The 13940-nt window shown below is 43.2% G+C and overlaps 1 protein-coding gene across 1 annotated transcript; it reads left to right on the top strand.

The window, feature by feature from the left end:
- The first annotated feature begins 362 nt into the window (after window positions 1–362).
- Window positions 363–13629, top strand: TSEN15 (tRNA splicing endonuclease subunit 15). Its single transcript, XM_075509193.1, has 4 exons — window positions 363–564; window positions 1414–1495; window positions 2734–2869; window positions 13266–13629. The coding sequence occupies exons 1-4, from the start codon at window positions 439–441 to the stop codon at window positions 13468–13470; spliced, it is 549 nt and encodes a 182-aa protein (XP_075365308.1). The 5' UTR covers window positions 363–438; the 3' UTR covers window positions 13471–13629.
- The last annotated feature ends 311 nt before the right edge of the window (window positions 13630–13940 follow it).

The following is a 13940-nucleotide window of genomic DNA, read 5'->3' as shown; positions in this document are numbered from 1 at the left end:
TTCTAAACCCAAACAGGCTGAAATTTGTGCCTTGTTCCCCTAAAACTTCCCTTTTCCAGGCTCCACATCTCTTTCACGGCCTCCTCTCTCCTGCTGAGTCTCCACACTGGAAGGGGCAGCTTCTGGCCTTGCTTTCTGGGCTGCCTCCTCCTCCTGCTTGAGGTAGTTATTTGAAATCCCCAAGCCTCCTTGTGAAATAAGAGCTTGCAATCAGAAAAAGGGGTTACAAAAGGACCCACTGTGATAAGGTATATACGTCATCCTGGCCGTAAATAGGGTTTAATGCAGCGCTTCTCGCTGTGGAGGCAGAGCCCTGGCTCGGGGGGGGGAGGGGGGCGGAACGCAGTGGAGGCGGAACGGGAGCGGCGCCGCAGTTGCCAGGGAGCGCTCCGCTGCGTTGCGCCGCCCGGAGCGAAGTCGCGCTACACCGCGGAGCGCATGGAGTCGGCGGGCGGCCCGGCGGAGGGGGGCTGCGGCCCGGCGGGGGGCACCTCCGCGGGCGGGCGGGAGTCGGGGGACTGGGCGGGGGGCGCTGGCGGCAACTGGATGGCGACTCATCCCACGGTAGGCCTGTGCGCGGGGCGGGGGGCGCGGAGCTCCGCGGCCCTTCATTGCCCGGGCGCTGAGGGGCGGGGGGGGGGAGGGCGACTGTTAGGGCCCACCCTGCTGAGGCGAAGGGCCCTCAGTCATTCAGGGGGGGTCCCGCTCTCCCGCCCGTGCCCGTTGCCCCGGCCCCTGACAGGATTTCCCCCCACCATGGCTTTGAGGAGCATCTCGGGGCGGGGGCGCACGTAGGTAATTGCGGGCATCCCGAGGCCGAGGGCCAGTGAAGCGGGTGTCGTCCCCCCCCCGAGAAGAGGTGCTCGAGGAGGAGATTTTAATATAACGTGTTTCGTTATATTGGGCCTGTTGGGGCTCGTCTCCCGCCCCGTGGGGAGAGCCGGTGGGGTTGTTGGGGAATGCCGCTTTCAGTAGGGGATGAGGTTGTAAATGCTGAAATCACAGCTGGGAAACGCAAGTGTCTTAAACTTTGACTCCATCTTAATTTTTAGTATACTGAAAACACGGAGGTATTTAATTTGGCCGTCATCTTATGTTGAGGTACTGCAGCAAAAATAGGTAAAATTCATAGCCCTTCTCCACAAAGCTAGATCTGTTCCAGGAATAGTTGCTTTTCCTCACTTATTTGTTTATTTGGCTTGCTTTCCTAAGGGCCAAAATAGGGGGAATGTGGAAAAAAGAGCTCTTAAGATACTGTCAGAAAACAACTCCTGTTTTTTTAATTGCCTATTAGTCCTTAAAACTGGTTTTAGACTTCAGTGGCTTAGATAGCCGTACTGATTCTGGGTTTAGTCTGTTCATTCTTAATATAACTTCTGCTTTCCTTCACCAACGTTACTTTTTGGGTTTCAGTTCACAGAAATGATGTCTCTTGATATATCTGACAGTGCTCAAATCTATGCTGCGTTTGTGGTATACCTGGACCTCTTAGAAGGTAATTCAATGAAGTGACTGGATAGACATCTCAACAAATGTATTCGCCTTTAGGTGCTATTAAAGTTTGTGTTCTAGCAGGACCTTTCCTACAGAAGTCCCTGATGTTCTTTTTGAAGCTTAATGCAGTGATGGTTACCTAAGAAACAGATGGTATTTTGGCACTGAAGATTTCTATCCTGTGCCTACCTGGAGCCTTTACAAAGATTAAGGCACATTTTGTCCAGCAGTTACAGGTGCAGGCGTTTCAGGGCACAGACACTCAGCATGGAAAAAAAAGCAAAAGGGGAGTAGGGGAAGGAAAAGGAACATGGAAAGGTGAAGCTACAAGTTCAGTGGTTGTGCTGGTAATAGAGTCCTCATTTGTAAATTAATGTCAAAGTTACTGATTACTATTTAGCAAATGGCTGATGTGTGCCGGCCTGATTAGGATGCTGTTTTCTGGAAAGGGCAGGATTGCTATAGGAACAAAGATAATTTGGAAGTCTGGTGGCAATAATTACGACAAATGCAGTGTAGTCTGCTGGTGTCTTGTAAGAGTGGAACGAGTTATGTGATATATAAACTTCTGCCTGTGATTCTCCCAAGTTGGCTTTATTGAAAAGGGACTGTGTGTAGGCAGGCAGCCAGCCTAATAAAAATACTTCAGTTTCTCTTGGAGGCTGGTGGTTCTCAGGGTCAGGGAAGGGAGGGATTTTACAGGCCAGAAAGCACTGTGTCTGTTATTGTTACACTTCTGAAGAAAATGCCTTAATAGGCTTTAAGAGAAGGCTTCTGTAGTTCTGCAATGAAAACTTTTAGCCTTATCCCTTCAAGCAGAAGGGAAGAACTGTGTATCATCAATTATCATGCTTTTAGCACCTGCTCCTTCACAGTTTAAGGTACTGAAAAAGTTCAAATTTGGATTACAGTTTTATGCTGCAGATGCCAAAGATGTTTTTTGTCTTCTTTTTGCCTTTTTGAAACAAAGCTTTGCCAGACAGATCCCTATTCACTATCAGCATAGCTCTGGAGTCAGCAGACTAGTATTGCTCCCGTGGGTTTTTTTAGCAGGATTGTTTCTCGCAGGGGGAACTTGACAGCTGAATGGGGTAGTTATCTCTCATGGGAAATGTCCTGTGAGGACAGGGAAGGAAAATGGAACCTAAGATGTTAACTTAAATACCAAATTTGGTATTTGAATGATTAAAACTTGTGTTTTGTGTTCTGTTCCTTCTCATCAATGATGAACCTTTCTAGGGAGAAACTGGCATGAAGTGAAGCATGTTGGAGTATCAGAACTGCAACTCGTATGTTTACACGCACGTGAAAGAGAACAGGACAGTCTCCAAGTGATGGTGCCGGTACCTGTGCACATATCATTAAGCCATGAGAGGTGAGGATGTGGTCAGTGTTTGGCTCGCGTTACCAATAAGATCAAATGAAGAATAGGTATATTTAACAGGCTGTTTATTATTTGATCAAGAGGGGAAGGGGGAGGAAACAAAGGAGGAAAGCAGTATCTCAGCCTGTGCGGAGAGTTATTTTGGGTGCTGCAAACAACATGCAAAGTTGAGATTTCTTTACTTTTCTAAGCTGCCTCAGTCTCTGCTTCTTGCTCCCTGAAAGTGGTAAGCCTTTGATGTCAGCTTCCCACAGCAACTGACTCCTTCTGCTGTTAAACACTTCATATCGTTTAGAAGTTGCGTATGCTTTAGGAAATAACAATGGATATCGAAGTGTGTGTTTGAGAGACAAGGTTAGAATACAAGACCTTCACAGCTTATATTTTGAACATTCCTGTGCTGCTTTTTTGCAGCCTGGGAAATCTAGCAATACTTTTTGTGTCACTGGGCTTTCAAGTACCTAAGAGGAAAGAAATCCTCTCGGACCTGTCTAAGAATAAACTTTTTTTTAATCATCGAATCTGTGGATAAGCCTGATGTGTTTTGTTTGGTTTGCTTTTTGTTTTGAAAGTATAATTTGGCTACTTTCAACCGGAAATTCCTCTTAGTTATCTGGAGTCTAATGTGTAACTGTCCCTTGAGCTGTGATTTTGACTTATTTTCCTTACACATGCAAGACTAACTAATCCTCAAGAGGACAACACAGCTATGACTTTGTGATACTACAGATATTTGCAGCCTAGAGAAATTCCACTTCAGTAATTTTACAGTGTATTTTAACTGGCCCTTAGACCAGTCTCAAACACACAGTATGATTTACTCTCTGATAATGGCTGCCTTCTCTTGCTCGTGTTTGCCATTCTTTCCTATGATGCCTCTGAAGACATGAACTATTTCAGCTGCATCATCTGGTAGTACATTGTCCAATTTCTTCTGTTTCTTCTTTCCTCTTGCTAGGAGCGTGTGCTCAGGGCTGGCTTTACAGATCTTGCTAGTGTTTGCTCTTTCCTCTTGCCCTGTTGGCAGCAGCCTGACACGGTAGTAGGTAGCTAATGAATTGCACTTAGCAGACGTGTGTGCGCATGCTCTAGGAATGATGCTGGACATGCTATAGTTTTTGCCTCTTTTTTTTTTTGTTAGGTTTTAGAAGTGACAGATCGGCCTCTTGCAAACAGACTTCCATCTTAATTTTGCTGTGTTTTCCTAAAACAGTAACTTTAGAAACAATTAATTTGTGAGGGGGAAGAAAATGACTTGCTAGATATTGATGGATTTGAGTGATATCTATGTGCTGAAAAAAATCTTCTGTTTGCAAATATTGGTCAATCACTCTTGTGGGCTTGGTCTTATAGAGAAATATAGTGTGATCTCCACAACAGAGGAAAGCTGCTGAGAGGTCTTGCAGAATGAAATGCTGAGTATCATTCAGCCTCCCTGCCAGAAGCAGATCACTGTATGTGTGTGAAAGGGATACATTGCTATTCACAGTTCAAACTAGATTTTAGGTGGGAAAAGAAGGCAGCAAATTAGGATATGGGATCTTTGAGAAATTATGCCTATGTGCTGAGTTGTTGTGCTTGTTTAATGTAGTAGATTTCCACCTAGGTTGGAAACTTTGATTCCTGGCATTGGATCAATGCCAGCAAGTATGTTATAATTGGCTTTTAATGACAGTGAGATATTGCACTGCATATATGTCCTATCTTTTACTGTTTCATTGGGGCTTTTCATTTGGAGCCTCTGAACTTGTTTGTACTGTGGTGATACTGTTTGCTCTGCTTCTGGCACCAGTGTGGATGGAATCCATTACTGGAAGGATGTGTGTTAGAGAAGCAAAGAGTGAATGCATCACATTGATTAAAAGTACAGTTTGTGACTAGGTTTTGCTACAGAGCAACTACATAGAGTGTATTGTCACTAATGTGAGCTGAATACTGGGCTGTAATGCCGGGTGAGTCCATTAAAGCCTGTGTGTGCTCAATACGCATAGATGTTGTCAGGCAGGAAGATAGTATATGCTTGTATTTGTGTTATTGAACGTGCATGTGCATATGCATGCTTGGCATTTCATTACCAGGTCACCACTGATCAGAGGGCCTGGTCTGTCTTTGTAGAGAACGGACAGTATCAACTCCTCAGCTCCTTTGCTGGAACAGTAGGCATAAAACAGGGGGTATAGGCAATAACTGTAGCTCAAAGTTATGTAGCGTAGAGGGAAGCCATTAAAAAGGCATTCTACAGCAGGAGTTGGAAACAGTATTACAGTACTACTGTCTCTTTGTTCTGACAGTGATGAATATTTTGTTGTTGTGATTGCTGATAGCAGGAGGCTTGTTAGGTATCTGATGTCTTTAAATGATATTTTCTCACTTGACTCACCAAGCTATAGGTAGACAGGAAAGCTTTTATACTTAGCTACTTTGCCAGTTTTGTTCAAAGCAATGCTTTGGGTTTTTGTGTTACCTGCTAAAGGTAGAGGAAGAGGTATGAGTACATGTGAATGCAGCTCACTTAATGTTGCAAGTAAGCTATTGGAGGGGGTTAGGACGGTGAAAACGTTCTGTCCTCATTGCTGGGCCTGGAAATGTGCTGACTGCAAAAGCAGCTAGCAAATGGCAGCATTTCCTTACTTAACCAGTAAGGCCTGGGTAGGGGCTGCAGGGGTGGTTTTCCTCTCAAAGCCACTTCAGCCAAGCTCTGCCTTCCCAGGTGTTTCATGAAGATTCCTGCTTGGCTGACACTCAGAGGACTGTGTCCTTAAAAGGCTGTAGTAAAGTTGCTGTGGAAATTATCAGCAAGACACCTAAGCAAATGATAAATATGTGCCCTACAAAAATAAATCTGCTCAGTTTTTTAGCCTATTATAAGATTTCATCATGTCCAGTTTAGGCATGACAGTTAACTGCTTAAGGCAAAAGCTGTTCTGCTTACTAAGCTCACTGTCCACTTCTACAAACAGCTTGATGGAAGGTGATCATCCTGCACTGCTGGTGTAAGGCTGCATAGTAACTCACTGAATCACAAAATAACGGGGTCTGGAGCAAAGTGACCACCAATGCAAAACAGTAGTCTCATACAATCTGAGAAGTGGCTTCATGCTGTGCGTGCACTCTCTTAAAATGACGATGGTTGAATCTTCTGTGAGTAAAGACCTGGAGAATAAGAGGCAACTTCTGTCTGTCTTGGACCACTCTCTTGACCACACACAGCTGGCTGAGGTTTGGAGAACCTTGTGTTTGTACACCTTTGAATTTAGCAGTGATTTATACTTGCAGGAGGAATTCGTACGTCCATTGGCTGGGATGTGTTTGTTGTTCAGTACTGCAGATGACATCTTGGTGCACACCAAGTACCTAACTGCCAGTACATTCCAGAATTGTGGCTCCCCAAAGGAGATGAAGCAGTTAAATACAGGTAGTCCTACTTCAAAGCTGGCAGAAATGGCTTGCGTAAATCAAGCCTAGCAAGTGTAGGAGAGCTGACAGTGTTAACAGCTGGATTTTCTAGATAGCGTTGAAAGCCTTGATCCTTACAAGGACCAGGGAGTTAGATGCCGGATCTAATGGAATTACATGCTGTCTGTCCTAGACAAATAACATTGTCTAAGCAAAATGTTTCTAATAAACTGTCAGATTAAATGATATGTCACTGCCCTGGTTTTTTTTTGTATGCAAGTGCTGGAATTGAAGGCTGAAGTCAGTTGCATGAGGTTATGGAGACTGCAAAGTTTGTTTTAGACTAAGAGGGAAAGGGTTATTTTGTTAAAATGGTAACTTAATTTTGGAAAAAGAATACATAAATGTTTCATTTTAAAGCTGATAAGCATCCTTAGAAGCAAATCTGAGGACTGGAGGCGATTTATCCTCTTCTAAATCTGTAGTTTGTGAAATAGATCTTCCTGTAATCTGAAGTGGTTTTGCTTGTAAGAAGCACTGTTATTTTAAGTGCACTGGAAGTGTGACATGTGCCTTGCATTGCATCTTCTTCACAGTTTTGTCAGTAGCTCTTCTGCTATAAGCATTATTTGAGTTTACTCATACAGTAAATCACACATTGAAAATGTAATTAATGGCTTCTAAGTGCAACTCTTTATTACTAGTTTAAAAGTGATTGGTGTGGCTCATACAGCTGAGTTGGTTATGCAATACTATGAGTGAACGTCCTATAGTTGGTGTATCTTGTAGAACTTTGCTGAATCCTGCTTCCTCCCTTTTGCATAATTTGTCTTGTTTTCTTTTTTCAACTTCCATGGAAAAAAGAACTTTATATTCCCTGGGGTTTCAGTTCCTTTTCCTGACCAGTGAGGCACGTGGTGTTTTCTTTAGGGTTGTTTTTTTTTTTTTTCCATGACAAAAACATGAGTTTCTTCTAGCATCCCCTATTCCTGTAGTTTGGAAACAAATCCCAAGAAATAGTGGTGTCCATTTACATCTCCCACCGCCATCATGTTCCCATATATTTCAAGGCACTAAGTTAACATTGCTGCCTGCCCTGCAGCTAGGTCTGGAGCAGCGTTCCTGATGGTGAGCCACGCTGCACTGTTTTTGTAGTGCTGGCTAAATTCAAGGTATTGTGCTTTATGGGAGGTTTCCTCTGCCTTGGTTCTCTTGTCATGGGGCCGATCTGAACAAGGCTGGTACAATGGCGCACTCCACTGCACAGAGTAATGATCTCTGTAGCGGTACAGAGACCAACTTGTGTTGACCCTCCAGCCCTGCCTTGCATGGAGGGGAGGGAGCTCTTCGGGCTGGCCAAGCCTGCAATGAATTATTCATCCAAGTATAAAGGGCAGATTGAAAGCCTTTGGCTTTTATGGTAGGAAAGGCAGTAGTTCCATTTCAGCTCAATGGAGCACTATGCAACCTCCATAAAACTATTCTGAGCTTTCAGTGTTTCTGCTGCTTCTCAGAGGTACTTGCATGGGATATATGACTGAAATACTCTTTTGTTTGTCAAAAAACTTTCTGCCCATGTTACCTTTCCTTTATGATTCTGTTCTTTTTTAGTTTTTCGGCAGTCACTTAAAACCTCAAGCTACAATTGCCTGAAGTTCACCAGTTGTATACCAGTTTCTTTTTCTGGAGTGAAAAGGGCATTTTGTTAGGGGCAGATAATTAGGAAACGTGGTACAGACTTCTGATGTGTGTTGAAGGCCTACCTAGTACGAAAGTCTTTTGTTAATAAAAAATTAAGATGGGGGAAAGATGGAAAATTCCCCTCTTTTCTTTGGATGGATTTGTATTGATTTCTTTGTTTTGTTTTTAAGCTATTAATTCTAACAGTAATAGAAGACCAGGTAAGTTCACTGTCGCCATTTAGTTTGAATGCAGCCATAAAGGCAGATGCAGGATGATGTTCATAGTGCTGTTACCTTAGCTGCAGTGGTCCTTGCATGATGTTAAGTAAGTTAAACCTGCTTTTATGACTAATTCTCTGGTAGGAAAACAGCAATCCCTACTGACTGTAGTTTGTAGGTATGTAGAAAGCCTTTTCTAAAGCCCTTTTTCTGATGCAAAGGGCTTTAGAAATTCCAGCTCTTACTTTTGTATAACACTGTCTCCTTCACATGCTTGAGATGTGATTTCACATGAAATCCTTTTCATCTCTGGCAATGTGAGATGAATGTGAGGTTGCTTCCTAGGTGGAAACTGAGGGCTTTACTTGCATTTGGCTCGGTGGGAGCAGATCCTAGCTGGCAGCGAACGTGCAGACACCATCAGTTTCTAAAGATGGATTTTCAAGTTATTCTGAAAACTTTGGACTGTATGATCTGCAACAGAGGATAATTCTTATTAAAAAAAAAAAGTCTTATTTATTTATGGGACTTAAATAAAACTTTCCGGTGTTTCTTGTGGTGTCTGTATTCCCCTAGCTTATGTATGTTATTTTCCTTTCACAGTGCCTTTGTTCGAGACATACCTTTTTGTGTGGGAAACCTAAAGCTTCTGTGTTGCCTGTTTTAACATTTGATGACTTTTCTTCATGGGGAGGGGGAGAGAAGGGAAGGGAGTGATTGCAGGATATTTTAACTCATAGACTTCTCATTGTGCATGCAGCAGTGCACAGTCTTGATCATTCTGTGTGCTCTCTTGGGGCTCTACATGCTTTTTTACCAGGTAGTCATTGGCATAAATCCCAAGAAGGCAGCATGTATAGGGTTGACTGTCCCTGATCTTCCTAGCCAGGCTGGGCCTGTGGATGAACAAGTCTGAGGATATGAACAAGATAGAGCCTATGGATGAACATGTACTAAGGTGATTGAGTATTGTGTTGTACAGCGTCCTTCAGGAGATGACAAAGTGAAATGGTGCATTCTTCCAACATAGGCTTTACTTGAGACTGTATTGAAAGCATGCTAAGCTTTTATTCAGACACTGCAGAACAGTATTAACTGTTTCTTAGCTGTGCCTTTTCTTATGTTAAGTCTCTACATTCTGCTTAAAACTTGATGTCATAGAATCATAGAATGGTTTGTGTTGGAAGGAACCTTAAAGATCATCTAGTTCCAACCCCCTTGCCATGATCAGGGACACCTTCCACTAGACCAGGTTGCTCAAAGGCCCATGCAACCTGGCCTTGAACACTTCCTTGAACACATCCCAGCTTCCCTGGGCAACCTGTTCCAGTGCCTCACCACCCACTATCTAGCCAGTGGAGTGGGCGTACCTGAATGCCTGTTGCAAAGGAGGAACGAGGTAGAGCCAGCCCATGCCAAATGCTTAACACCACAGCTTCTGTGGGGTTCACGCTGTTGGAGCGTGGCCTGTAAAGGCTGGGGAACCAAAACCAGAGTCATTGTGGACCCTTGGTATCAATGGGAACAATGTTTGCAGAATATGTCCTAATGTAGTTGTGACTCATGAGGAAAAGGCTGGTCAGGATGCTGGTGAATGGAGGTTATCAAGACTGTTGGTGGAGTATGCCAAAGTACTGGATGTATTGAATTACCCTGTTCCAGGCATTTTTAATATTCGACACTTGCAGAAACATTAAATCCACTTTTAATTAAGCAAAAGCCATCTTTTATAACTGATATCACTTTTATGGTGTAGCAGACATACTGGTCATTAAGGAGCTTATCTGTAACCATTAACTTAGTAAATGAAGTCAGCTAGCTTTGTTGGGGGGAGGTGTTACATATGGGCTTCTTGTTTAGGACTTCATTTTAGTCATTGAATGCAGCTGTTGTGTGAGATGGGCAGCCTAGAGGGCTGTATCTCTTGAAATAAAGGCTTCTTGCCCTGTTTAGGAGGTCAAACATGCATTCCTTTGAATTTCAGAAGGCCAAGAACACTTCTTGGTGGTTTTGTTTTTTTTTTCCATAGACAGTGTTGGATACATCAAAAGGATTTAAAAAAACCCGATACCTTTCCCGCAATATTTCATCTTTCTGTTCGTGGCAGGTAGCAAGTGCAGTGAAATCAGCACAAACCCAGATGTTCTCTGAAATGTCCGCTGCTGCAGAGAAACTTTGTGAACATGCTGGATGCAGAGGCTAACAGTGATGCCTTCAGGGGAGGAAAAGAAACGCAGGCGTCTGATACAGACTTCCTGAATTCCGAAGCTTATTCTTTTAAAAGATACCCTTTCACTAATCTGCAGATGTGCTGCATTGCATTATGGCTAGTTGTGGTATGCATGAATGAGAGCTCTTGTTTTGGGGCTGCCTGTGTTGAGAAAAGGGGGAAGAGGAGAATCTTGCATTTGCGGTTGTAATTCTCTGTGGCGATAGAGGCTGATTCCCCGTGTGCAGTGGAAAGCATTGGGCTTAGCAGATCATCCTGAGGCAATGGCATGTCTTTGTGCTCTTTTATGTAAAGCTTACTGAGAAGTAAGTCAGGGATGCAAAGAAATGTCATTAATCTGTTGTCAGGACCTGGCCGCTTCTGGGATCATGGTGCATCTTCTAAGTCTAAGTGCTAAATGAGGGGAAATAAAGGTTCAGATGTCTGTGCTTGACAGTATAAGAAGAAATCATGAGTGATGGAAAATCTAGATCTAAGGCCTCACTGTTACACCCATCCTCCTAATAGGCTAGGAAGAGAAACGGTGACAGTTACTAAAGAAAATATGAAGGAGCTTCTGCCCTGGCTGACAGGTGAATACAGGCTACTGGCTGAGTCTGCTTCCAGAATGGGACTGTCCGCACTCAACACAAGTTTGGTTTCTTTGGGTCCCAAAATATCTCTCCTGGGTAGCTGTTCTGTTTTATTTGGCTTTTCATTGTTATTTCTTTTTCACATTCCCAGGAGAAAGAGATTAATATCCACTGCTTTATAAAAGCCATGGATAGATCTTTCCTTACTGGGTCTCTGCCAGTAGCCTGGCCTCACCATTGATGACTTATTCAGAGCTTCCTCCGGACACAAGCTACCCAGGTGTGACAAGTGGATTCTTGCTCTGTGCATGTGTAGCATGTCTGGAAGGACATCTGGAATCCTTTCCCGGGCCCTTGTCACCCACCAGAGCTATGGCAAGACTTTGTGGTGCTCAAGGTAACCCTAAAGAAGGGCTGGAAGTGACAAGAGCAGAAGGTGCCCAGCATCAGCACAGAGGTACAGTGCTTCACTGCTGTGCCTTAGACATTCAGTTCATTTGTCCTTGCTTACTGCAGTCCTGGTGCCTGCTTGTACGCCTGTGATTCACTTGGTACTTACTGGTGCAACTCCAGCAGGCACATGACCCCTCTCACTAGGTAGTGCTTTAACTGGAAGGCCTTGCCATATTTGAGGCATTGCTCATAGTGGGATTCATTTCTTTCTTGTTGCAGAGCACCTCCATCCATGAATTGCCTACAGCTTTGGAAGGCAGGCTTGTGTTTACTCTCTCTTTAATACCCATGGTGCAGTTAGTGTTCCCACAGCAAGGCCCTGAGGCTGAGGCACCTGCCAAGTAAACGTGCAGACAAAGCAGTGCCAAGGTGGCAGGGAGCAGAGAAGTTAATGTCAAATTGCTTGAAGTACAAGTATTTTGCAGATGTCTGTCTTTTGCAGATGTCTCTCTTCTGCCAGTGGCCAATACAGTATCTCTTTGCTTATTTGTTCTCTTGTTATGAAATGTGCTGATGGTAGGACCAGAATACGGCTTTTCACAGCCTTACTAGCTCTGTTGCATGAAATGACTAACTAACTATATTGTATTGCCTTGCCTTGCATAATATATGGGCCAGTAGTGAAAGCAAAAGAAAAGGCACTGCTGAATTTAGCCAAGTTGAATTATGAACAGTTCAGAACACAGATGGATACTTAAGAGGGTCACGGGCTTAATAGCATAGGCTTTCCAGGATGCTGCTTATTCTCTGCCGCTTTCCATTTGGCTTTTATTAAGGGATCAAAGAGGTTTGGAAGAAAGATGATGATTAAAGTTTGAATGCTGATGCATTTAGAAAGAGCCTTATTTTCAACTACAGTGCCCAGCTTCAGAAATGCATGTTTTCTGGTGAATGAGATCTCGGGGGCACGTGAAGCGAGGAGTGGTTTTTCCCACTGCATAGCTGACCTCTCCCCAGAGCATAATCTGTCCTGGCGATCCCAGATGAGCTCTATTGCACCCGAGCTTTAGGTGAAGGAGAAAGCTCCCTGTGGAAATGCTTGCTATGGGGAGTGTTACTATTCTGCCCCTGGGCACTGCACTCCTTCAGTACTTGCTCCCCAGTCAGAACAGTAATACAAGGACTCCAGGAATCAATGTTGTCCTCAGCTCTGAACTGAAAAGCAACTGGCATGTTATTCTTAAAATAAGCTGAACAGGAAAAATTGCATAACTTTGTCTTGGATTTTTAAGGAAGACATTATTTATGCTGACTGCTTTGAAGAAGAACGTTAGTCTTGTGGCTTCTAGTCTAGACAGGGAGGTAGAGAAACCTGGCTTCATTTCCTGGGTCTTCCACAGACTGGCAGAGAACTGTAGCACAGAGACTGGAAGACTCTACAAATGGAACAAGTCTTAATTATTTTGTTCTCTAATTGAACACCATCTGTTATTCCATTAGATAGGTTTTTTTGTTTGGTTTTGGTTTTGGTTTTTTTTTAATCTAATGAAAACAAGGCCATTGGAGATTGCCATGCTGTGATTGTGGTAGTTGAAGGATGGTTGAGGCCTGTGCACAGTAGTACATCTAAGCAAAGCTTAGAAGCATGTATTGAGCCATTTCCAGCAGAGATGTATGTAACTGAGTATATTTTAATAAGATTCTTTGTTATTTGATTTTGTTGCTTGATTATACGACTTTGGATTTTTATTAGAACAGATATTATGCTTTCTTTAGTGAAGACAAATTTGCAGAATAAAACCAGGCTGAATAAAAATAGCAGTGGTGCACTTCTACTTTTGTGCCATTGTTAGGTGGTTGTGGACTCCTTTCTAACCGATTGTTTCCTCTTCTAGGATAAGAGAAATCATGAAGAAAGCGTCTCTCCCACAAGATGATCCCGACACCCCGCTGTCAGTTACCTTGGCCATAGTTGAGTCAGATTCCACAGTAGTCTACTATAAAATGACTGATGGCTTTGTAATACCAGATCCTCCTGATGATACTGAAGATGTGGACAATAAACAGTGGAGAAAGAAAAGAAAGAAGCTTTTCAAATGATTAAGACAAACAGACTTTTCTTGAACTACTGTCCTCAAACCTAAACAAATCCAGGAACTTACGTATGTAAATAAGTAGTGTGTTAAAGTCTGCCTTCTGCATATCAAGCATCTGTTCAGGGAGAATGGAGGCTTGTGCAGCTGCACTGTAATCAAATGCCCTTTAAAGTATGAAATGGCTCATGCTTTTGAGACAGATTGCTCCTGACTAATAAATATACTTGTGAGATGTTTCCAAAGCTAGTCTCTCCTTTATATCTGTTCAGGTACATAACAGAATAAACACATCCTTACCCATACTGTAAATATTGATTAAAGGTAAATCTTAAGGGTTTCTGGCAGGAATACCGATACTAAGTTAAGGGCTTTGTAGTTTACAGAGTGTCTTTGTCTTAACACTGTCAGAAGTGCTCGTGCTGCCTCTCAGGTTACATTTCTGAACTCTTACCTTCTTTCCCCTGCTTTTGGAGA

This window comes from Mycteria americana, chromosome 7, assembly GCF_035582795.1.
Source record: "Mycteria americana isolate JAX WOST 10 ecotype Jacksonville Zoo and Gardens chromosome 7, USCA_MyAme_1.0, whole genome shotgun sequence".
Taxonomy (NCBI): domain Eukaryota; kingdom Metazoa; phylum Chordata; class Aves; order Ciconiiformes; family Ciconiidae; genus Mycteria; species Mycteria americana.
Note: the sequence above shows the minus strand (reverse complement) of the source record. Positions and strands in the feature narration are given on the sequence as shown.